The 23,408-nt window shown below is 49.7% G+C and overlaps 1 protein-coding gene across 1 annotated transcript in view; it reads right to left on the reverse strand.

Annotated features, from left to right (window-relative positions):
* TRIM62 (tripartite motif containing 62) overlaps positions 1 to 10,070 on the reverse strand; it is a 31,320-nt gene extending 21,250 nt beyond the window's left edge. Inside the window, exon 1 of the mRNA XM_058553595.1 lies at positions 9,039 to 10,070. Coding sequence (XP_058409578.1) covers positions 9,039 to 9,446 — 408 coding nt within the window. The 5' untranslated portion in view covers positions 9,447 to 10,070. The remainder of the gene's footprint in view (positions 1 to 9,038) is intronic.
* Positions 10,071 to 23,408: the final 13,338 nt, after the last annotated feature.

Consider the following 23,408-nt stretch of genomic DNA (forward strand, 5'->3'; position numbering starts at 1 on the left):
AGGTTGGGAGGGTGAAATGAGATAACAGTAAAAAATGTTTAGCCTCATAGGGCAGACCTTGGCATATGCTGGGTGCTCAGGAGACGGAGTGGCCACCATGTCCCACATGAGGCTTCTTGGTCACTTCTCCATGTTATCACCCCTCGCTGTGTCCAGGCCCCTCCCTGCCTCCTCAGATGGCCAGAGCAGGATGGGGCCCCAAGGACCATCTGGTCCAACCCCCTGGATTTCTAGAACAGAAAACTGAGGTCCAAGAAAAGGGACTGACTGGCCCATGGCCACAGAGCTTGACAGAGGAGAACCAACCAGAAAATTTACTCCCAGCAGAGGTCAGACAGGAAACAGGAGCTGTTGATAAACTCCTAATGATAGAGCTAACCAGGAGGAAGGACATTGGCAACGCCAGAGGCTCAGAACCAGAAGGGCTGGAGGTGGCATGGTGTGGGTGTGAATTTCACAGGTGTCAGGTCACCTAATTCTCACAACAACATCAGGAGGTTAGTGCCTTTATCATCTCCATCTCACAGAGGGGGAAATGGAGGCTCAGAGAGGTCAGGCAGCTTGCCTAAGGTCACACAGCTCATACAAGGCAGAGATAGGGCTCTGAGTGACTCCAAAAGCCATGCTGGAAACCGCTCGGCCACTCTGCCTCCTGCTCAATTCAATACAGTAATCATGTCTGGGCACCATGGTCACACTTTGTGCCAGCCACTCAGGGGGCTGTCGACACAGTTCTTGCCCTCAAGGAGCATGCTGTTAGATGGAGAGACAGAAACATGAATAGGTAGACTATAAGGAGAACAGGATAAACCTGGAGGGACTGCCAAGGATCCGACCCACCCCTGGCTATGTTTGTGACACCCTCCCTCCACCTCAGTTTCCAAATCTGTAAAATGCAGCTAATGGCAACATGAGCTCTGTGACTGTCATGAGGATTAGACGACTTAATTGACGGCCTGACATGATGCACAGGACGCGCTCAGTCACGCCTAGTTGTTGTCATTATCATCATAATAATCACAATATGTGAAATAGGGACTCAGAACTGAGCTTCCAGGAGAGGGTTGACTTCTGATGGAAGGACCAGGGAAGATGGGTGGGCAGGGTTCCTTCAAGTCTCTGGGGTGGGGCCAGAGCATTCCAGGTGCAGAGAACTAGTTCAGCAGGGGCACACGTGGTGTGTACAGGAAGTGGGGGGCAGCTGGGGTTGGCCGGAGCCAGGTATGTGAAGGTGGGTGGAGTCACAAGCTGGAAAGGCCAGTGGAGCTGGCTGGGGTGAGGGTGGGGGGTGGAGGAGACCTTGAAGGTCAGCCTGGGGGAGCTGGACGCTGCAGGGCCCCATTAGAGCTGGGGCAGGGCAGGAAGAGGGGACGGGAGGGACGCACCTCAGAGGGCAGAGCCACGGCTCCCTCTTCCTCTGGAGGGGGTGAGGCAGAGTCAGGGCTGGTGCAGACCTGAGCAGCAATTATGCAGCTATGTCAGCTGAGAGGCTCTGGGCCTCCCATAGGTCTAAAGATGCCAGGACTGGGGCTGCAGCTGTGGGAGGACAGAGAGCCAGGGCTCACACGTCCCCAAGGTCAGACCTCCCCTCCTGTGAGGCCACCCCTCTCCCGGCCCTGAGGACAAAGCTGCTGCAGGAAGCCAGCTCGCGCTGGCTTCAGGGACCTTTCTCACCCCCCTCACCAGGCAGTGCTGCCCAGTGGAGACAGCATGAACTCTGGTGTCAGAAAAACCTGGGCTCTAATCCCAGCTGCATGACCTAGGGCAGATCACTTCTTCCTGCCTCTCAGAGCCTGATCTGTAAAATGGGGATAAGAGGCACTCATGAGGTTGTGATGAGGTTAAACGAGATGACCCCTACGAAAAGGCCCAGCATGACGCCGGCACACACTAGGCCCTCAAGGCCCTCTCCCCTTCTCCATGCCCTGGTACTGCTCTCTCTTCCCCTCTCTGACCCAAGGATGCCAGAAATCTTAACACAGCAAACTGAACTTCCTCTCCTTTCCTCCAAATCCCTCTTCAACCCCTGATGCTCCTGCTCCCCCCAACAGACTTGAACTCTTGTATGCCTTCTCCATCTTTGAGCCCCACCCCTCCCTGTCCACTCTGAGCCTCACAGACTGGCAAGGCTCGCTGGCTGGCTCCTGCCTCCAGGCTCTCTCAACAGTCCAACCTGCACACTGCCCCGTGACGCAGACCCGGCCAGACCACGCTCGCCTGCTCAAACCTGTTCCTGGCTCCCCAGCGTCTTCAGGATCAAGTCCAGGGTCCTTGGGGTGGGCGGTGGTGCATTTCAAGCCCTTCCTGAGCTGGTCGATCCTCCCTTTCCCATTCTCGCCTCCCCTCACACACCCTCTCCTCTGGCCACAACAAACCACCTGCTCACCTCCACGCCTGTTCCTGGTCAGACTCTGATAACCTGAGTGAGTTTCAGCTTCAGGGACACTTAGTGGTTGTGTAACCTTAGGCAGTTTCTGAACCTGTTTCCTCATTTGTAAAATGGGGCAATGAGACCCAACTCGTAGGGTTGCTGTGAGGATTAATTGAGAGAGAGGGAAAGAAAAGAGAGCAGGGGAGAGAACCACAGCATGGCCAGGGCTTGTTCCGTTCTCTCCTGGGCCCCGCACAGGGCCTGGCCTCAGTAGCCACAGCAGGAATGCCAACTGAAGAAATTACTGAGTGAATCCCTGAATCCAAAATGGAACCCACCTGCAAACTCTTCACACCCACCCCACGTGTCCAAGCAGAGCTCCCAGTCCCGAAGGTAAATGATGCTGTGAAAACACCACTGGACTGAGAGTTTGGGAGCTGAGCTCTGGACCAACTTTGGGAAAGTCAGTATCCCCAGCAGGAAAGTGGGGAGGGGGGGAACTGGATGATTTCTGAGGTTCCTCCCCATTCAGATGCTGCCTGAGGTAGTTAGGGTACTGGTGAGGAGGGTGAGTTCTGAGCCAGAGAGACTCGAGTCTGAATCCCAACTCTGCCTCCTCCTTGCAGTGTGATCTTGGGCAAGTAACTGAACCTCTCAGCCTCAGTGTCCTCATCTGTGAGATGGTGCTGGTCCTAGTCCCACTCAGGGAGGAGGGAAAGGAAAAAGGGCTGTTGTGAGAATTCATGCCATAACAGCACCTGGCACAGAGCAAGTGCCCAATAAACTTTGGCTATTGTTTTTTATAATGGTTATTATTTCCCCTGTTGTCATTCCCTGCCAGATCCTTTGCTCTCTATAAAATAAATGTTCTGGGGCCCCCACATCAACTCTAAGTTTCTCCTCTGCTCAGCTAAGGTGTCTTGGATGAACAGGACATTCCTGGCTGCCCACAGACACCTGTGAAGAGGGAAGTGGAGATGCCAAAAGCCAGCCCTTGGTTTGACTCAGCCAGTTTCGCCCCCATGGAGGCTGCTGTTTGCACATAAATCCTGCCCTCTCCGGGGAAAAGTAACAGCAGAGGCTGCTTCCCCAGGACATGGACAACCTGGCTGCCTCCCTGTCCACGGTACAAAATAAAGTGCCTTTACACATAAAGTTAACAGTCTTGTTCTTACGTCCGCTTCCCAGATTGGGAAAGGGTGCAGAGAAGGCAGGACCTCCCACTCAGTTGGAAGAACCGGAGGCAGGATTTGAACCCCGTCCCTGAACCCAGCTCTTTCCCCGTGTGGCTGCCTCAGTGTCTCTGGATCGCACCATGCCCGGCTTGTCAGGGCTCCCATCCAAGGCTGATCCACCACTGTCTCCCTTGGCGTGAAGAAGACCTTGGGAAAGGCTCCAATGGTCACATGAGGCCTGGAGGGGGTGGCTGGGACTGAATCCAACCCCTTCGCTAGAGATTAGGAAGCTGAGATGGCCGGAGAGCCGGTGCCAGGCCTGACCAAGATGACATCCAGCCACCTGCCCTCGGCGCATCAGCTGGCACAGACAGTGCCCTTAGTCTGACCCTGTGCTGAGTACTCAAAATACAAAGACAGGCAGGGTGGAGGAGACACTACCGGCCCTCAGAGGCAGCTTGGAGGCTATGAGTGGCCTCATCAGACTGGCTTCAAATCCAGCCCCTGCCATTTACCAGCCCGGTGACCAAACCAGTCACTGAATGCCTCTGATTCTTCATGTGTAAAAGGAGCAAATTAAATTACAGTACCCAGTCGGCAGGGTGTTAGGAAGATGAAATGAGGTAATCCGAGAAACGTGCTTAGCACAGTCCTAGGCGTTGGGCTAGGGCTCAGTAAGCACTGCTGAGAAGCCCCAACCCCTTCTGAGATGGGACTCCCTCCCTCCCCTTTGCTGTGTCGTCCGGTGCTCAGCGGTGAAAAAAGGAAAAAGGAAGGGACACCAACACACACACACACACAATCACATGCTATTTACACAAGAAAAGTTCTGTAGAACTGTAAAGCAATTCTAACCATGTTTTCCTATGGGATGGGATTACGGGGGGATTTTAATTTTTACATTATATAGCTCTGTTTATTATATTAATTTTATAGTAAAAAATAAAGATGTTTTAAAATTGTTGCATGCTCCAGGCACAGTATCAGGCACATCTGATACAGCATCCCTACCCCTTACAACATCCTCCCAGAAAGCTCCCCTTGTTATAGATAAGCAGGCGGAGGCTTAGAGAAGTGAAGCGACCTGACCAAGGACACACGGCTTATCAATGATGCCAGGATCTGACCCCAGTATTGGAATCTGGAGTACAGAGCAATTCTGCTTGGCAAGTCAGGGAAAGCTTCACGGCAGAGGTGATATTTGAGCTGAGCCTGGAAAGCTGAGTACGACTTCTCTTGGTCAGGGTTCTCCAGGGGTGATTTGGACCCCAGGGGACATCTGATGAAGTCTGGAGCCATTTTTAGTTGTTACAACTTGGAGGGTGAGTGCTATTGGTATCTAGTGGGTAGAGGCCAGGGATGCTGCTAAACAATGCACAGCACTGCCTCGCACAACAAAGACTTATCTGGCCCCAAATGTCAACAGTGCAGAGTACGATGTAACACACTAGAGCTGTCATTTATTGAGTGCTTACTAGGTGCCAAGTGCAGTACTAAGCTCTTGCAAGTGTCATCTTATTTAATCCTAACCCCATTGCTCCCATGCTGTCAGTGAGGGACCTGAGGCTCAGAGATGGTAAGTAACTTTCCTGGGGTCACACAGGCAGAAAACAGTAGGGGCCAGGATGGGAGCTGCCCAAGTACAAAGTCAGAGCTCTTAACCTTTCTGCTCTGCTGCCTCCAGGATTTACAATACATGTAAAAGTTCCAGGTCAACTGCTAAGCGGGGTGTGAGGAGACTGGCTGAGCCCAGGCCCAGCATCATCTGGCCTCGAGGCCTTGGGCAAGTTCCCCTCCCTCCTCCTCTCATTTCCCCATCTGTCAAGTGAAGGTTGCACCAGATGATCTCCAAGGCCCTGCCAGCTCTGCGTCTGTTATTCTCCAGGAGAGGGGCCCGAGTCCAGGCTCCCAGAGCCCTGGGGATGAACCGCCAGCTGCCAGGAGAGGAGGGGGTGTGACGGGCAGGCTCAGCCTCATTCCCAGTGCATAAGGAGCTAATGAGTCCTGCTTCCTCACCAGGAGGGAGAGGCAGGTGGGGGTGGGGAGTGGCTCGAACCTCACCCAGGTGCTCACTTCTCCAATGGGGAGGGATGTTTCTCTGTCACCTTCTTGCCAAGCCCAAAGGAGGCAGCAAAGCAAGGCCTCCTTCTCAGGCAAGAGAGGCGAGTCTGGGCATTCACCCAGCTGGGCACATGAGTTCTCACAGGTAGAAGAAGCAAGGATGGGAGTGCATGCTGACCCAGCCCCATCCATGTGCCGGGCATCTCAAATAGCAGGTTCATCTCAGGTCAGCCTCAGGAAAATCCTGGTAGGAAAGAACCATCCTGACCCCAGTTTACAGATGAGAGCATCATGGCTTACCTGAAGTGACTTGCTGAGTTACACAGGCAGTGCTGAAGGAAGGTTTGGAACTCAAGTGGGTCTGACCCCAGGACAGTACACTAGAGGGTAAGTGAGTAGCAGTCCTGTTTTTCTTTTCACCCAAGAAGGAAAGTTTTTTTTTGGTGAGGAAGATTGGCCTAACATCTGTGCCAATCCTCCTTTATTTTGTATGTGGGACGCCGCCACAGCATGGCCTAATGAGCAGTGTGTAGGTCCAGACCCGGGATCCAAACCCACGAACCCTGGGCCACCAAAGGGGAGCATGTGAACTTAACCACTATACCACTGGGCTGGCCCCATGAAAGTGTTTTTAATAACGTTTGGAGAAAATGTACGTTCAATTTCTCCTGCATTCCCCAGGACACAGAATAGACTGCAAAAACCTGAAACAATAATTCTGATTTCTTGGTTTGCAGTCAGAGGAAGCAAGGCTCGGTCGGCAGAGGCCTCTCCAGCTAGAAAGTCAGACAGAGAGAGGAGCGGGTGAGCGGCAGGGGAGGGGTCTGGCCAGGTCAGGCTGTGCTCTCTAGCCTGGCCCTCTCGTTGTCTGGCAGTGTGGCTTTGGGTAAGTCCCATCACCTCTCCAGATCTCAGTCTCCACATCTATAGAATGAAGACGCTGGACGGATGGTTTCAGACAGAGTCCCTTCAAACTCTCACAACCTGCACCCAGTCCTCAAAGATTCTTTTCTCCTCCCTGTTTATGAGACTTCACAGATGGGGAGATGGGGACACCAGTGCCTGACACAGAAGGGGCTCTGGGGGTGGAGGGCCAACGCCAGCCTTGTGCAAGCTCGCAGAGCCCCCAGCCCTTGCTCACCCTCTGAGGGGGCCTCCATCCTCAGACAGCCAGAACAGGAAGGGAGTCAGTCATGATTTGGGGATGAAAGGGACAGGGAGGGGTGCTGGGGAACATGGGGCCATTTCTCCTGGGGCCAGTTCTCATCTCCATGGGCATCTGCTAGGTGCAGGCCGACTCACAGAGATTCACATATGGGGGGACCCCCTACAACACGGGAGAAAGGAGTTACTTAGCTCCTGCTTAAGCGTCTTGAGGGTCAGGATGCTCATTAGCTCCCGAGTTAGCCCACTGCATTTTCATAAAACGTTTGAGTCAAAAACCTTCTGCTTCCAACAACCTAAGTGTCCATCAACAGATGAATGAATAAAGGTGTGGTAGATATCAATGGAATACTACTCAGCCATAAAAAAGGATGAAATCTTGCCATTTGAGACCACATGGATGGACCTTGAGGATATTATGCTAAGTGAAATAAGTCAGACGGAGAAAGACAAATACCATATGCTTTCATTCATATGTGGAAGATAAATAAACACATAGATACGGAGAACAGATTGGTGGTTACCAGAGGGTAAGGGGGAGGGAGAAATGGGTCAAGAGTGTCAATTGTATGGTGATGGATGGTAACCAGATTTTGGTGTTGAGCATGCTGTAGCATACACAGAAGTTGAATTAAAATGTTCTCCACATGAAACATATAATGTTATAGATCGATTTTAGCTCAATTAAAAAAAAAAACTTCGCTTCCAAAGGTTCCACAGTCTGGGGCCAGCTCAGGCCAGGGTCGGTCACTCATTTATTCATTCATTCTGCCTTCACTGGTGTATACTGTGGGCCAGCCCTTGTGCCAGGTTTGGGTCATAGATATGACGAATAAGAGGCTGTCCCTGTTCTGGGGAACTGTGTGCGAGACTGGGATTCCAAGGCCAGAGACGTGGGGCTGCTGGATTTAAATGGTTTAGCTTGAGAAAAAGATTCCAGGCTCAAGTAAGCTTGGGAACCATTTCATTAAATACAGTAAAATGGGTTTCTTTGCGATAAGATTTCTCCAAGCCTTTACTATGCAAATGCACACTTTGAATCCTCAGGGGATGGGGGGATAGAGAATATAGTATATTTCCCAATACAGTTGATCTTGGAACACTTCTTTTTAAAACGTTACACTTATTAACAGTGAGCATTTGTGAAAATGCGGCTCTCATGCTATTTTTTTGGCCAGTGGAGCTTGGGGAAGGCTTACACAGAGAGGACGTTTGCACAGGGCCTTGAGGGTTGAGTAGGAGTTGGTCAGTGAAGATGGGAAGGTTTAAGGGAGACCAATTATAGTCCTAGGCTGACTATGCTCATGTTATCCTGCATATACTGTTCCACTTAGTCCTCAAAGTTCCTGATGTGGGTGCCAAGGAGGTCATCAAAAGCCCCTGGAGACTCCTAGAGGTCCACCTGCTCCCTTTTCTCCAATCACCTCATTTCAGGGCTTTATTCTCCAAATCTCGAATCTTCAAGTCCTGGCCCCATTCTCAACATAGCCTGTACTCTGGTTTAAACCCAAAATGGATCTTACAGTCTCTGGACTTGATCCCAGCCTTCACCCTTCACACACCCTAGCCTAGCCATTGGCTCCCAAATCCACCCTCTCGGTAGTTTGCTGACCCTAACTTAGACCCTCTATTAGATTTAATCCTACCCGCCCAGTACAATCTGGCCCTGGTACTGCCCCCAGGATCCTGATGCACCTGATGGAGCCCCGCCGCATGGTTGCCACCAAGCCTGCGAGAGCTGAGCTATTCCATATAGTTCTGACCCATCCTTGGATGGAGGCCCCCCCCGCGCTGCCTAGCCTTGGCTGTGTTCCCATCCCCATCTCTGTCTTTGTCCCTAATTCTGCCCTGAACCATTCTCATGCGGGCCCTGTCTACAGGTCCAGCCCTCAAGACCCCCTGACAGTGGCCCGGCCCTTGCCCAACTCTGATTCAGCCCCGTCCCCAACCCTGCCCCAGCCTGGTAACTGGTCCAGCTCTGATCTTTGTTGTCCACCCCACCGGTGACCTATCCCAATCGCGGACCCACCCCCACTTCAGGTCTACCTCGGACCCCGCCCAGTACAGACCGCCTAAGGCCCCGCCCCAACACTCCGCCCCCTCGCCGCGATCCCGCCCTGTCCCCGCCCCGTACTAATCTGATAGGGCCCTGACCCTGCCGGCGGCCCCGCCCCGAGACACTTCTGACTGGGCCCTGCCCACGGTCCAGCCCTGACCCCGCCCCTGGCCCGGCTCCGCCCCCTCCCCAGGCCAGCCGGGCCGCGCACCTGCAACTCCTCGAAGGCATCGTCGATGCCGGTGACCTGGTGCTGCTCGTGCAGCGCGGGCTCGTCGCAGAAGAAGCAGAGCAGCGCGCGGTCCGTGAGGCAGAAGAGCTTGACCTTGTCGTGCGCCTGGCAGGGTCGCGCGGCGCGGCGCGCGTTGAGGATGGCGTCCAGCGGGAAGGCGCTGTAGCGCTCCACGATGTTGGCCAGCTTGAGGCTGGGCGCGAGCGCGGGCTCGGGGAACGTGCGCCGGCACTCGGGGCAGTCGCGGGCGCCCTGCGCCTCCTGCCGCACCCAGTGCTCGGTGATGCAGCGGCGGCAGAAGTAGTGCTCGCAGCCCAGGCTCACCGGGTCCTGGTAGATGCTCAGACAGATGGAGCAGAGCAGCTCGTCCTTGAGGCTACACGCCATGGCGCCGGGGGCGGCGGGGAGGGGGGCCGGAGATGCAGGGGGGCGGCTGAGGGAGCGCGGCGCTGTCGGGGGCAGCACCGAGGGACGGGTGCGGGGAGCAGGCCTGGAGAGGCAGGAGTAGGAGCTACAGGAGAAGGAAGGGGGGCTGTCCGGGAAGGGGGGCTGTTGAGCTGCCCTCGAAAAACTCGAAGAAGGGGTTCAGGGTAGAGACTACCCGGGATGCGAGCCCGGGAGGGTGGTCTCAAGGTAGTGGGTGATCCGGAGCGATGGGTGCTGGAGGGAGGGGGCCGTGGGTGTCTGAGGGAAGGGTCTCCCGGCAAGGAGGTTCTAGAGGAAGGGACAGCCCGAAGGAATGGGTGCCTGGAGAAAGGGATCCAGGAGGGGGGCGGAGGCCTTGGGGGGGGTTGAACTCCCGGGATGGGTGCGGTGGGGGGAGGGGGAGAAGATAGGGATGGGGAAATCTAGGGGAGAGGGAAGCCTGGCGGAGCCGCACCGCGGCTGTGCCTGGCAGAGGAGCGGAGGGGTGCGAGCACGCTCAGCTGCCCGCTCCCGGCCCCAAGACCCTTCCCGGCGCGGCCCCTTACCCTCGCCAGCTCAGCGGCCACTGCTCCGGTCCGAGCGCAGCCTCTCAACCCGGAACCAGCCGAGCGCGAGCGGCCGGCGGCCGTGGTTCCCTCCCAGCCCCGTGGGCGGGGCCCAAGCGACTCCGCCCCCGCGGCGGGCGGGGGAGAGGAGGGGCGGGGCCTGGCCTCCAGCCTGAGGACCCCTTCCCCGCCCCCACTATTCTCCTTCTCCCAGGGGAGCGAAACCCAGCTGTTCCTTCAGGGTCTGCGCACGGAACAACATCTAGGTCTTGCTTACGGTCCCTGCGGCGGGTGGGGGGCGGGGACAGCTAATTTAAGAGGATAACAGTAAACGTGGGGCATCTTTCTGGATCATCAACTTGAATACAGGGGAAAAATATTTTGTGTTAAAACAAACAAGGATATGTCGTGTAATCTGCATAGAATAAAACTTTTGCATAAAATATAAAGATAAAACTCGAAAAGTGCCCTGCTGGCTTAGAGCAAGTTCAAGACCCTCACACTCCTAATTCCTCTTCACTTTCTTAAGGACAGCTTGGGGGAGAAGTTTGGACAGTCCTGGCCCTGGCTAACGTCTGACTCAAGGAGTTCTCTCCATTCAGCAAACATTTCTGAGTGCTATATTTGGGGGGCGGGGGGGGGCTGGAGCAGGAGAGAGGAAGAAAGAGTAATAGGAGACCTTGTCTTGTGTGCCAGATGGAGAGGGCGTAAGGGATTTCTAGGTGGAGGGGACAGCATGTGCAGAAGCATGGAGGCGTGAAAGGGGAGGGCACATTTGGGGGAAGCGCAAGCAGTTCTGTACTATTGGAGGTGGGGTAGGGAAGGGGCTTGAGTGTTGAAGGTCATGGTAAAGGATTTTCTGAAGGCATTAGAATTTCAAGCAGGGGCATCATCTGGTCTGATGTGGGTTTCAGGAAGTCAGGGAGATGCTGGTTATACCATCCGTAAGGTGAAGGCAGGGACCCTTTCTGATGTGTCTGCATATGCACAGGGCTTGGCACACAGAAAAAGTATGTAGCTGAATGACAGCAGCAAAGATGTGGATTGCAGGAAGAAATACTGGGCACCAGTTAGGTCACTGTTGTCATAGTGCCTGCGGGAGGTGAGACCTGAACTGGGGCCATGACTGGATCAGGAGAGAAGGCCAGGGTATTGAAAGTATAGACACTATGAAATTTTGTAATGAATTGGACATGGGGATGAGAGAGATGGAGGCGTTGAGGGTGGCTCCCCAGTTTCTGGTTCCTCCAGAAATGTCTTCACTGGAGTTAAACTTTACTGAGGTACAATTGAAGAGACATTTCAAAGTTTACTCCTCTCCTGTTTACGTGTCCTCCATCACGTCATCACCTGGTCCTGTGTCCCCATCATTGCCAGAAACAAGTTGGTTGCTTGTGCGACAGCCATTCCTAGAGTGTTCGTTGCAGTCAGAGCTCTGATTTGTTCAGGTGGCTCCTTCCCCATGTAACCAAGGGAAGGCTGACCCCAGCCCACTCCAGGAGTAAGTCCCATTTGGTTCGAGTCCATTATTGTGGTTCTATTCCTCTTGCCAGTTGTGGTTTGGGCTTGGACGTGTGACACAGCTCTGATCTGAGAAACCAGAGGGGAAGGCTATGGTAGAAAGGGGCTTCTGGAAAGGTTCTCTTCACTTTCGGAAACAATCTGCCCCTTTTGCTGGGTGTGGATGTGTTTGGTGGCGGTGCTTGGAATTGCAGCCACCTTGCTCCCAGTCTAAGGATGCAGCCAACAGGTGACTGAGGCCAGGAGTGACCTAGAGAAGAGGAGCTGGTGCTCTGATGCAGAGCTTACACTTTTGGATATGTGAGATGGTCCATCTTATTGCTTAAGCAAGTTTAATAGCGGTGTGCTGTCACTTGGCAACCAAAAGAATCCCAAGTGATACACTGATATGTACTCCCCATATTTTTTTTTTTTTGTAAAGAGGGCAGGGTCTAAATTATTGAAGTATTTGAAGTGAAATGAAAAAAGTCTCAGTGATGGATGAAACAGTGGGCTTCATTTATCCAGCATGTAATCCATCCTCTTCTGTAGCCACATAGTAGCTGGAGAAATGGCTGGTCAGCTAGAGACACACTTTCCAGCTGCTCTTGAACGGAGTGTGGCTTTATGATTGAGTCCTTTCCAATAGAATATAAATAGAAACACTCATTAAGGCATTTACTGATATTGACTCTGGGCAGGCCTTGTGCAAGGGGTAGAATAAACTATGGCCCCTTAATCTCAAGGAGCTTGCGGTCTAGGGGGAAAACAATGAGAAATTTTTATCCAGCCCAGCAGGGTTTACTGAGCACTCTCACAGAAGTGATTGGATCTGAGTCTCATAGCAATCTTAACCAGTACATATTATTTTCCCCATTTTATAGAGGAAAATACTGAGGCTCAGAGAAAGGAGATGTGGGGGAAATTGCTAAGTGTCCGCCAAAATCCCTTCTCCTCTTCGTCTATAGAAGCACAGTACCTGGAGAAATGGCTGGTCCGCTAGAGACTGCGCTTTCCAGCTGCTCTTGCAGCCGAGTGTGGCTTTGCGACTAAGTCCTTTCCGATAGAATGTAAATAGAAATAGTCCTTAAGGGAATGGGCTTTCGTTCTTCCGTGCTCCATTTCCTCTTCCCTCGCGTTGGAACACAGATGTGCCAGGGACCCGGCTTCAGTAATGCTTCAAGGGGGCTGACGGAGCAAAGATAAGGAAGGAACCCGGGTCCTGAATGACTACATGGAGTGGAGCCACCAATGTGGACCAGAGAGTGAGAAATAAACTTCCGCTTCTATGAGCCGTTGTATTGCAGCAGCTTGGCCTTCTTCACGCTGTTCTATAGCTGTTTTAGCACAGGCTCTGGTACTATTTTATGCTGTTGTCTAAATCCTTTCGGTAGCTAAGTTCCTCTTCATGTCCAGCTCCAGTCTCTTCCAAAGTGGATAGAACATGGTTTTCTTCGGCTGAAAGTCACAGTCTCTTTGACTTTTCACCATACTTTCCAGCTTTTAGTCTTTTCACCCTTGGAGCTGTTCTTCTCTTGACCTTTCTCCATCTCAGTTAACATGCAGAACACTACACTCACTCAAACTGTTGGTTATAATTAAGTTTGGCAAGTCGTTGCTCTTTCTGGATCTCTGCTTCCCCAGCCTGATATGGTTGAGGGGTCTGACCTAAGACTTGCAGATTCTGACTGCAGTGTATGCCACCTGCTTCCATTCATACTCTGAAACATAACATCAGGAGTTTTTTTTTTTGAAAGCTGCCCAAGAGATATTGTTGAGTGGAAAAACAAAACAAAGGAAGACCCAAACAGACACACAGACATGGACACGCACAGTCATACAATGTGCTCAGGCGTTATTTATACAGCAAAAATCTGTAGAACTCTATAGCAATTCTAACCATGTTTCTCTATGGGCTAGGATGGGGGGCGGGTTTTAACTTTTATATTTTATAGCTCTATTTGTTTATTATTTTATAATCAGAAAAAATAAAAATTTAGTTGATCTTCATTATTCATGGATTCCATATTTGCAAATTCACCTAATCCTAAAATTTGTAACTCCCAAATCACAATTTGAGGCACTTTCGTGTCATTTGTGGACACACACATGCACATAGTGGTGAAAATTTAGAGTCGCATGTTCCCAGCTGAGGTCGAACAAGGGGTCACTCTGCCTTCTTGTGTCAGCTCTCATACTGTAAACAAGTATCCTCTTCATGGGCTATTCAGTGCCATGATTTTCTTATTTTTGTTGGTGATTCTGCTGTTTTAAAATGGCTCCCAAGCGTAGCACTGAAGTGCTGGCTAGTGTTTCTAAGCGCAGGAAGGCTGTGATGTGCCTTAGGGAGAAAATATGGGTGTTTGATGAGCTTCGTTAAGGCATGAGTTATAGTGCTATTGGCTGTGAGTTCAATGTTAATGAATCAACAGTAAATGTTAAATAAAGTGTCTTTAAACAGAAACACACATAAGACAAGGTTATGTATTGCTCCGTTGATGAAAATGTGGCCAGAGGCTCGCAGGAACCGAACGCTGTATTTGCTCAAGGAGCAATGGTTCTGTATTCACCATTTCAGTCTTTGCAGGAACTTTATAGAACATAACCACTGTGAATAATGGAGTCAACTGTATTTAAAATTGTTATATGTAACAGCATCCACCAATACAAGGTACCAACGCCATGTCCCTTTCCATCCAGGTAACATTGGCTCAGGCCTGCTCATAGAGGGATGGGCAAGAGAATGAACAAGGAGCCATTCCCATGTGCCAGGCACTGGGCTAGGTGCTTCATGTCCGTTGTTTTATTTAATCCTCACAAGAGCCTTCCAGACTTGATGTTTTTCTCCCCATTTGCAGATGAGGAAACTGTGGCTCAGAGGGGTGAAATGACTTGACTACAGCCAGAGCAACTTAGTGGCACAGGCTCCTCCACCCCAAGCTGCTGGAGAAGATTCCACCGTTGTGCAGCCTGGAGCTGGGCCAAATCTGGGCCCTCAGCTCCATCTAATGGTCTTTATAATCAGTCTAGCTAGGCCCCTTCTGTCAGTCCCTTCCCCACCATTCCAAACCTTTGCCTGTCTGCTCAAGCCTGGTAGACACACCCCTGCTCCTTTCTCAGTGGGGGATCTTGCCTCCCACTCCGTGAAGAAAGCAGAGCCCTTGAAGGGGGGTGGGCTTCTCAATTTCCAGTTTCCTGCAACCTGTCAACTTATCTATAGAAACACCTCAAGTCCTTTGTGAAATGAGGCTGAATGTAAAATAAACAAATGGATGAAGTCAATGCATTTATAACTTTATTCATCCTCACCGCCTCTCCTCTAGTCTGAGAATGAAGTGTGCCTTCTGTTCAAAACCAGTTCCTCCACCTGGGCCCTGGTCTGATCCCTGCAGACCTCCTCTGGGACAGACTCCTTCAATCATCTCCCTCTGCACTCTGTGTTTTTGTCTCCTTCCGTGGCATTGGCTACCTCCTTCAGCCTATAAATGTGCTCAAGTTTCTCTTAAAACAGCACTTTCTGCAGTTCTCCCACCTTTAGCTACCACCTCATTTCTTGTGTTTCTTTAGCCTGGCTTCTTGAAAGAATCATTTGCACACCCTCCCCTGCCATTCATCAACCGCGGCAGCCTGGCTCTGCTCCCCACCGCCCCAGTGAATTCACTAATAATCTCCTAATTGTCAGTTAAAGATAGCTGCTAAGAGGGGCCAGCCTGGTGGCGCAAGCGGTTAAGTGTGCGCGCTCCGCTGCTGCGGCCCGGGGTCCGCGGATTCGGATCCTGGGTGCGCACCGATGCACTCCTTGGCAAGCCATGCTGTGGCGGCATCCCATATAAAGTGGAGGAAGATGGGCATGGATGTTAGCCCAGGGCCAGTCTTCCTCAGCAAAAAGAGGAGGATTGGCGACAGATATTAGCTCAGGGCTGATCTTCCTCACACACACACACAAAAAAAAGATAGCTGCTAAGACACAGTTGCTGCTACAGAAAAACAAGATACAGGGAAAAACTAAAAGGAAATTTGAAGTATTCATGATTCCACCACCCAGAAAGAACTGTTGCTAATACTTGGTTTATATCCGTATAGAACTTTTTCACATATTATATATGTTCACGTGCATGTGCACGCACACACAAAACGGGTGGAGACGAAGAGACAGAGGGAGAGGAAGAGGGAGAGGGAGAGGGAGAGAGATTTTTTAAAAACAGAAATGAGTTCACTCTCTAAATCATTGCTTCTCAAAGCATGGTCCTTGAACCACATGTGTATTAGCAGAAGTTCTTCCAAGAGCTGACCTTGAGATAAGGACTGGAGTGAAAATAGTTTACTTGGGAAGCGTTCTGCTAGGGAGGTGGGGAAGGGATGCAGGGAAGGGAGGCAGCCCATAAGGCTGCACTATTAAGTCCGCTAGCTCAGAGGGCAACTGAAGATCTCTCCTGCAGGGAAACCCTAGGACATGGTACAAAACACAGGCCACAGAGGGATCCTACCCACGGGGCAAGGGGGTTGGGTATTTAGGCACCATCTTTGAGTGTTGAGGCTCAAGTCTGGCACTTGTGACCTGTGACATGTGCAGTCGGCTTTCTGCAGTTCTGGGAAAAGATCCCTCAGCCATGAGCAGATACTGGCAGCTGGAAGTCTTGGGAGCACACTGACAGGGTTGAGGGATAAGACAGGGCAATGACAGTGTCTGTTACAGTCCACCCCTTGCACCAGATCAACTTGCACACCACCTTAAGTTTTGAGTCCTGCCACTGCTTCTTCAAGGTGGTGGCCAGTCACAATTTATTGAAAAGAAAAGAAGACGACAATAGGAGCAGTAGTGGAAAAAGCCACAGACACCACTGCGGTAGTTGGTCCTGAGACTAACTGATGCTCATCATCTTCCTTCTCTACCAGCCATTCTAGATGCCCCTCACCTGGGCCAGCAGGAGTCACTTACCCTTGCTAGTCAAGTCACTCCTTTCTTTGTCTGGTCTACTGGCATGAGGAGCTCAAAACTGCTAGGGGGCAGATATAATTTTAGTTTTAGTAAAATCATTACTGTGTCCTCTGTTAGACATGTTCTCCCCTACTGTTTGAGAACTAAGATCTCTAGACCAACAGAGCCTAACGGTTTGGGGATAGGGAGCATAAATTTACCAAGCAAGTTATTGGGAATAAAGATGAGTGGGGCTACTTCCTTGGTTCTCAGACCTGTGTATTCTACTGATCAGGGGTATAGCACATATATAATGGCTATTGGCTCAAGGTATATAACTACATCTTAAGGACAACACCTCAACCCTATCTTCAAGCTGATACCTTAGCTATACCTTCAAGTGATTACTCCAACATTTTCTCAGGATAGCAGCTTCTGGTTTATATAGTATATAGTAGGACCAGTGGTTAATATGGCCATGTGCCCACTTCCTCCATGATCATGTCATGGGGGAATCCCATGATGATAATAGACATTCTGGGAGCCCTCAGATATTAATGCTAGCCAAGACATTGTGGACTGAGAAGGCAGACTTACATCTATCCTACGAAGTCATAGAAGAATCGTGGCCCTTCTGAGATCATTGGGTTCATTGTAATCAACCTGTCACCATGAGGTGAGGGATGGTACTGTATCAAGATCTCAGCATCAGTCTTTGCTCTGACAGACTGGATACTTAGTAGTAGTAATACCTAGATCAGCTTTGGTGACAGGGAGCCCATGCTGTTGTGCCATGCATGGCTTCCATCTTGCCACCATGGCTACTCAGTTCATGGGCCCATTGTGCATGCTCTGAGGCAGCTGAGGTGAGAGGATGGCTCATTGCAATTGGATGAATCATCCTATCTACCTGGTTGTTCAGTGCCTCCTCTGCAATGGGCTCTCTCTGGTAGGCATTGAAATGAGACAGAGATCCACACATTTTATATCTTCTCTCAGCAGTCAATCCACAAGCTTCTTCTCCAGACTTCCTTAACTCCAATATTTTAATCTTGCCCTTTGCAGGTTCCTGATCAATCAGCCAAACCATTCACCACTGCCCAGGAGTCCTTTTCTCAGGCCACTTCTCCTTTTATGCCAAGTTGAGGACTCAATGCACTGCTTGAAGTTCTGCCTCCTGGGAGAGCTTCCCCTGTCCACTGTCCTGCAGGGCATACCTTAGTGGGGTTGTAGTGCAGCGAAAGTGTATTTTTGTGTGCTACCAACCTATTGTGCTAGCCTGTCCATAAGCCAGGCCCAAGCTCTCTTCTCGTCTGTCAGTCGGTCAGGAATCCCCGTGAGTTCATAGGTGTGAGCTGAGGGAGAGGCTCCAGTGCAAACAAGGGTGACAACATGGGGTCTGGCCTGCTCATGGAATTTATCTGTGACCTCTGGTCCTGCTCAGGCCTGATCTTGAATGTCCATTTCCATCCTACAATGGCTGATCGTTGTACCTGTCTGACTTTATGACATGGTGGATCTGACAGTACACAACTTACGATGGGCAGCTCCGGCCACATGGTCAGCTGATCTCTCACAGTCAATTGCTCAGTCTCTATTAGAACCCAGTAGCATGCCAGGCGTTGGTTTTCAGATATTGAATGCTTCCCTGCTGTCAGAAAGCATGCCCTTGCTCCAGAATCCTAGAGATCTGCACTGAAACCTTCCTACTGGGACTTGCCAAAGGCTTTATATGTGTCCTTACCTACTATGAATACTTCTGTCACATGGCATCTGATAAACGGATTGGGGCAGTATTCCCACAGGAGATATATGCTGTCTCCAAAATCCGGGGGTCTACTGAGTGCCTCTTTCTTGCTGGTAGGAGACACAAGGTACAATTACTTGTCCATTACTTTGAAGGGGATGTCTTTGCATGTCCTAGATCACAGAACCCCCAAAACTGTTACTGTTGTGTCAGATCCCTGAATCTTTTTATCTCCCACCCTCTTGTGCATGTATCTTAGAGTACTTGTCACTTCCCCTGCCCCGGGTCTGATTAACATGATCTCATCAACATAGAAAACTGGTAAGAGGTTCTGAGGAATAGCAGGTACTATACTGTGACAAAGTAGGAAAGTTAACATAGCCCTGGGGCAAGACCATGAATGCATATTGCTGTCTGTTCCAAGTGAACACAAACTGCTTCTGATCTTCCTTCCTGAAAATGACTGTGGAAAAAAAAAGGAAAATGCGTTTGCCGGAACAATTGCTGCATACCAAGTGCCAGAGGTTATCTTGGTCTATTTTAGTAAAGATACCACACCTGGCACAGAAACTGCAATTGAGGCTATTACTTTTAAGTTTGTGGTAGTACACCATCACCCACCATGATCTGTTTTTTTTTTTCCAAAAAATTTTATTTTTGCAGTGGCCAGCCTGGTGAGTTAAATGGGAATACCCTGGGGACCACCACTCCTGCATTCTTTAAATCTCTGGAAGCAGTGCTCATCTCTGCCATTCACCGCTGACTGCAGCATTACTTCTAATTTACTATCTTGTCTGGGGTGTGTGTGTGTGCAGTTTCAGATGCTCCCACTTGGCCTTCCTCCCATTATGGATCTTCCTGTATAGATTAAGAAACCAATGTGAGGTTTCTACCAGCTGCTAAGTTTATTCATCCTAATTAAGTATTCAGGGATGGGGAAATGATCACAGGAGGGTCTGCAGACCAAATGCACCCACTGTGAGATGGGCTTTGGCCAAGACTCCATTTACCACCTTGCCTCCATGTGTTCCTACTTTAATAGGAGGGCCATGGTGGCATTTTGGATCCCCTGGTATTAGTGTCAGCCCAGACCCTGTATCCAAAAACCATAGAAATATCTGGATATTCTTCACTTCCCAGTGTACATTTGGTTAAATGGCCAACGTCCCTTTGGGGAGATCGGGGGAATCGACTCTGTATATACTTATTGTGGCATTGCACAGTTCTTTCTCAAAGGAATCTGGTCTTTACTTCAAACAATGGGCTCTGAGTCGGTAATACCCTTGTCGGTTGCACATTGATCTCGCCCTTAGGAACGCTAAGGTCTATTAGCTATCCTTCAGATCTCTGTGGGTAAGGACCCCTTGTAGACTTTCCGGCTACCTTGCTTCTGATGGTTAAGTGCTGCCACCTGGCCTCTGTGTTCTGGAATCCTATTGTCACCATTAGCAAACACTGGGGAGTCCTATCTCATAGCAGCCTCCCTACTGTCCATCTAGTTTAGAAAGGAAAACTACCACTGAGCTGCTCGACGATAGCAGAGCCCTCTTCACAAGCTCATTTCTTATTGCTCCACTGGAGGGAACGTACTGGGAACATCCTCAGCTGGAGAGTCCTCTGGTTTTAGGTAATACGTTTCTTCCAGCAGGCCCACCTCTCTGACCCTTTTGACTGCTTCCTCCAGTTCTGGCGGTTCATGCATTTCCACATCGTTTATTGTAGCTGTTCTGTCAGTTGTTAAGCTATGGCCTCTTAGTGCCAAAACCCACCCTTCTATACCATGTTGTTTAATGCTGGAGCTGGGACTCAACAAACCACATTTCTGCATCACCAGTCGCTGCCTGTTATCTCCTGCCAATAAAGAGTGCAGGAGGGCGTTGACAAGGCTGAAGCAGGAAGGAGGGACTTGCTTCTTCCTATTAGCTTCCTGTCAGCTTCCTGTTCCTGAGAGCATCACTCGAGCCAAGCTTCTTCACCCTTAGCGGCAGCTGAATCCAGTGTGCAGTTTTCCCATCACTTTGTAGCACCAGTTTCCAGCACTTGGATGCCCCTCCTCAGAGGTCTGAGTTTCAGTTTCTTGGAATCCCTCCTCTAAGCTTTTCAATATTGGTAATTCCATCCTTTTACCTTATTTCACCAGCCCTGGGCATGGCATCCACTCCTATAATTGCTACTTTTGTGATAACTTAGTGCTCTCTTTTTACCTTCTCAGTTACCGAGTAAATAACATTATACCTACTTAATACTTTAGATTCTATTTAAATTAGTGCTGTGGTTTTTGTCTCCTGATTGGACCCTGATCATTTTTTTTTTTCAAGTTTCCAGGATCCATCCCAGCTCCAAGTGCCCTTGCCGGGATAAATCTGGAGGCCCAGGAGAGTGCCTCCATATCTACACAGTCTTCCTTAATCCAGCCCTAGGTTCCATTTCCCCTCCCCACTCAACACCCTCATTGTCCATTCCCAGGGATGTTCTCCAGATTTCTGTTGGTATTTATTCTCCAGATCCTGCAGTTCTTTTTGTAAAAATCCCATTTCTCTAAGCAGAGATAGTACTTCCTCAGTGGTGTCACGCTGAAACTTGACCCTAGTGATTGGCCTTGAAGTCACAAGAGGAAGTAGGAGCAGGTCTTGAAGAGTCGTTCTTGCAAGGTACCTGCCTTAGGTGAGGCCTCTGCATGGTCTCTAGATAAGAGGCAGGGGGAGACTACTATCCTCTAGCAAAGGGGAGTGGGACACTTCTGCCACTCTCATCACTAGGTCCTGGACCTGGTTTTCAGCTGTATCTTCCCTCCAGCTGCAGGAGATTAGGAGATTTTAAAATGCTGTCATAGAGGTTTTCTGACTTTCATGCCATGCCCTACATTCATAGTTGGCTAGTTTGAACCTATCATTTTCTTATTGCATCACATAATGGTACTTAACAACAGACAACAAACTCCACCAGTTCTTTTTTTTTTTTTCAAAGATTTTATTTATTTTCCCCCCAAAGCCCCAGTAGATAGTTGCATGTCATAGCTGCACATCCTTCTAGTTGCTGTATGTGGTACGCGGCCTCAGCATGGCCAGAGAAGCAGTGTGTCGGTGCACGCCCAGGATCCGAACCCGGGCTGCCAGCAGCGGAGCGTGCGCACTTAACCGCTAAGCCACAGGGCTGGCCCCTCCACCAGTTCTTTTAACTACCATTGCCTCCATATCTCTCAAATGCTGTAGGGGTACTATAAACCATTATATCTCTTACACTTGTATCCCAGCCCCAAATTCACCATGAGTGAGAGTTCTTATAGTGGGGCTTCTACAACATGTCAAAGACTACCAACAATGGGATCTTGTTGCCATTGACTGGCAAGTGATCCAATTCTAGAATTCCATCCTAAGGATCTGCTCCCTGACACCACTTCTAGTACAAGCTGTCTTAGCTTAGGAGACCCCATGACAAGGACTTGAGTTAAATTAGCTTATTTGGGAGATGTCAATTACAGTGGTAGAGAAGTGGGATGCGGTAAAAGAAAGGAAGGCAGCCAAGAAGAGTGAGCCATTAATCCAGCTACCACAGTTGGTTATCAAAGCTTAATCCAGCAGGGAAACTCTAGGAAATGGTACAAAACATGTGCTTCAGAAGTAGCCCATGTCAGGGGTGAGGGAGCTGGGGTGTTTATGCATCAACTTTGAGAGTCATTGGTTAGAGGTGGATGCTAGCAGTTGGCAGTTGGCAGGAAAGGTCCAACGGATATGGGAGAGGAACTGACAGCATCTGCAACAACCTGCATCTACATTTGAGTCACCTGGTTACTTGCCTAAGATACAGACTCCTGGCTGGGAGAAAGTATGAAGGGTACATGAGGCTTCTCTGCAACTTCCAGAGACTCTATAATTATTTCAAAATAAAAAGTTAAAAAAATAGATAGGATGACCAGAGAAACCAATCATACGGAAATGCAGTTAACAGAATATATGTACTTAATGTGGGTCTTGGGTTTTCTTTCAATAAGTATGGTGTACTACAGTGAGGAGAGAAGCCTCTTTCATCTCCTACTCTAAATAGAAACGGTGGATAAAATATAACAAATGCATTTTTAAATACATAGCTGAGTTCAAAAGCTGTAGGTAGAAAAGGCTCCCCTGGGAGTAATTGCAATCACAGCCTGCATTAGTGTGGGTGTGAGGATTAAGTTTGCATTAGCAATACAGTGATGGTGGTGGTGGTGGTTGGGGGAAAACTTAGCCAAGAAATTGAAATAAAATTTATCTTGAAACTGGTTAAACTAATGGAGCTTCTTGTGAAACTACCCGTGGCACTCCCCTACTGTCTCAGGCACATGGGACTCCTACAGAAAATAACTCCCACTAGTAAAAACACTACAAAGTATGAGAAGAGAAAGACTTCTAGGAGATACAGTCAGAAGATGAAACAACTTGGATAATTCACTTGCCATGTTAGCTGGGTCCTCCGGAAAGTAAATGTAGGGATGGAGTTAGGAGTGTGAGGGGTTTATTGAGGGTGATGGCTGTGAAAGATAAAAGAGGAGGAAGCAAGATTGGTCAGAAACAGCCTCAGATGTAATGCAGATCTGACAAAGTCTTGGCTAACCCGAAGGCCAATTACAGAGCAAATATTGCCCGTTAGAGGAGTCCCATGTTGAGAACAAATGGCAAGACTCTAGTACCCTGTTCATAACCAGTCATTGCTTAGGGACTGCCAAGGAAGAGTACGGCCTCCACTCAAAAACTAAGGCAGTTCCCGAAGGCACCAACAACTTGAAGTGTCAGCCAACTGCACTCCTTGTGACTGAACAGCACGTTTTTTGTTGAAGGGAGATCTGAGTGTTTCACATGCCTAAAATTAGGATAACAAAACAAACTGAAAAACTTTAATATGAGTAGGTTTAAAAGGGAAAAAATTAAGAATAGAAGGCATAAGGCAAGAAGAGGAGCTTATGAAAAAAGAACTAAATAGAAATAGTAGAAACGAGCTATCGAAAACTCAACAGATGTTTTGAAAAGTAGCCTAGACACAAGCTGGAAAGGAGAACCAGTAAACTCAAATTGATCTGAAGAAACTACTCAGAATACAGCACATAAAGGAGCACAAAAAGATGAAATTATGATAGACAGTATAGATTATTAATGGATTGCATGGGCTCTGAAGCCACACACTTGGGACTAAATTTCAGCTCTGCTCCTTACCAGTTATAAGGCCTCAGGCATGTTTTT

The sequence above is a fragment of the Diceros bicornis genome, chromosome 13 (genome assembly GCF_020826845.1).
Source record: "Diceros bicornis minor isolate mBicDic1 chromosome 13, mDicBic1.mat.cur, whole genome shotgun sequence".
NCBI classification, from domain to species: Eukaryota; Metazoa; Chordata; class Mammalia; order Perissodactyla; family Rhinocerotidae; genus Diceros; species Diceros bicornis.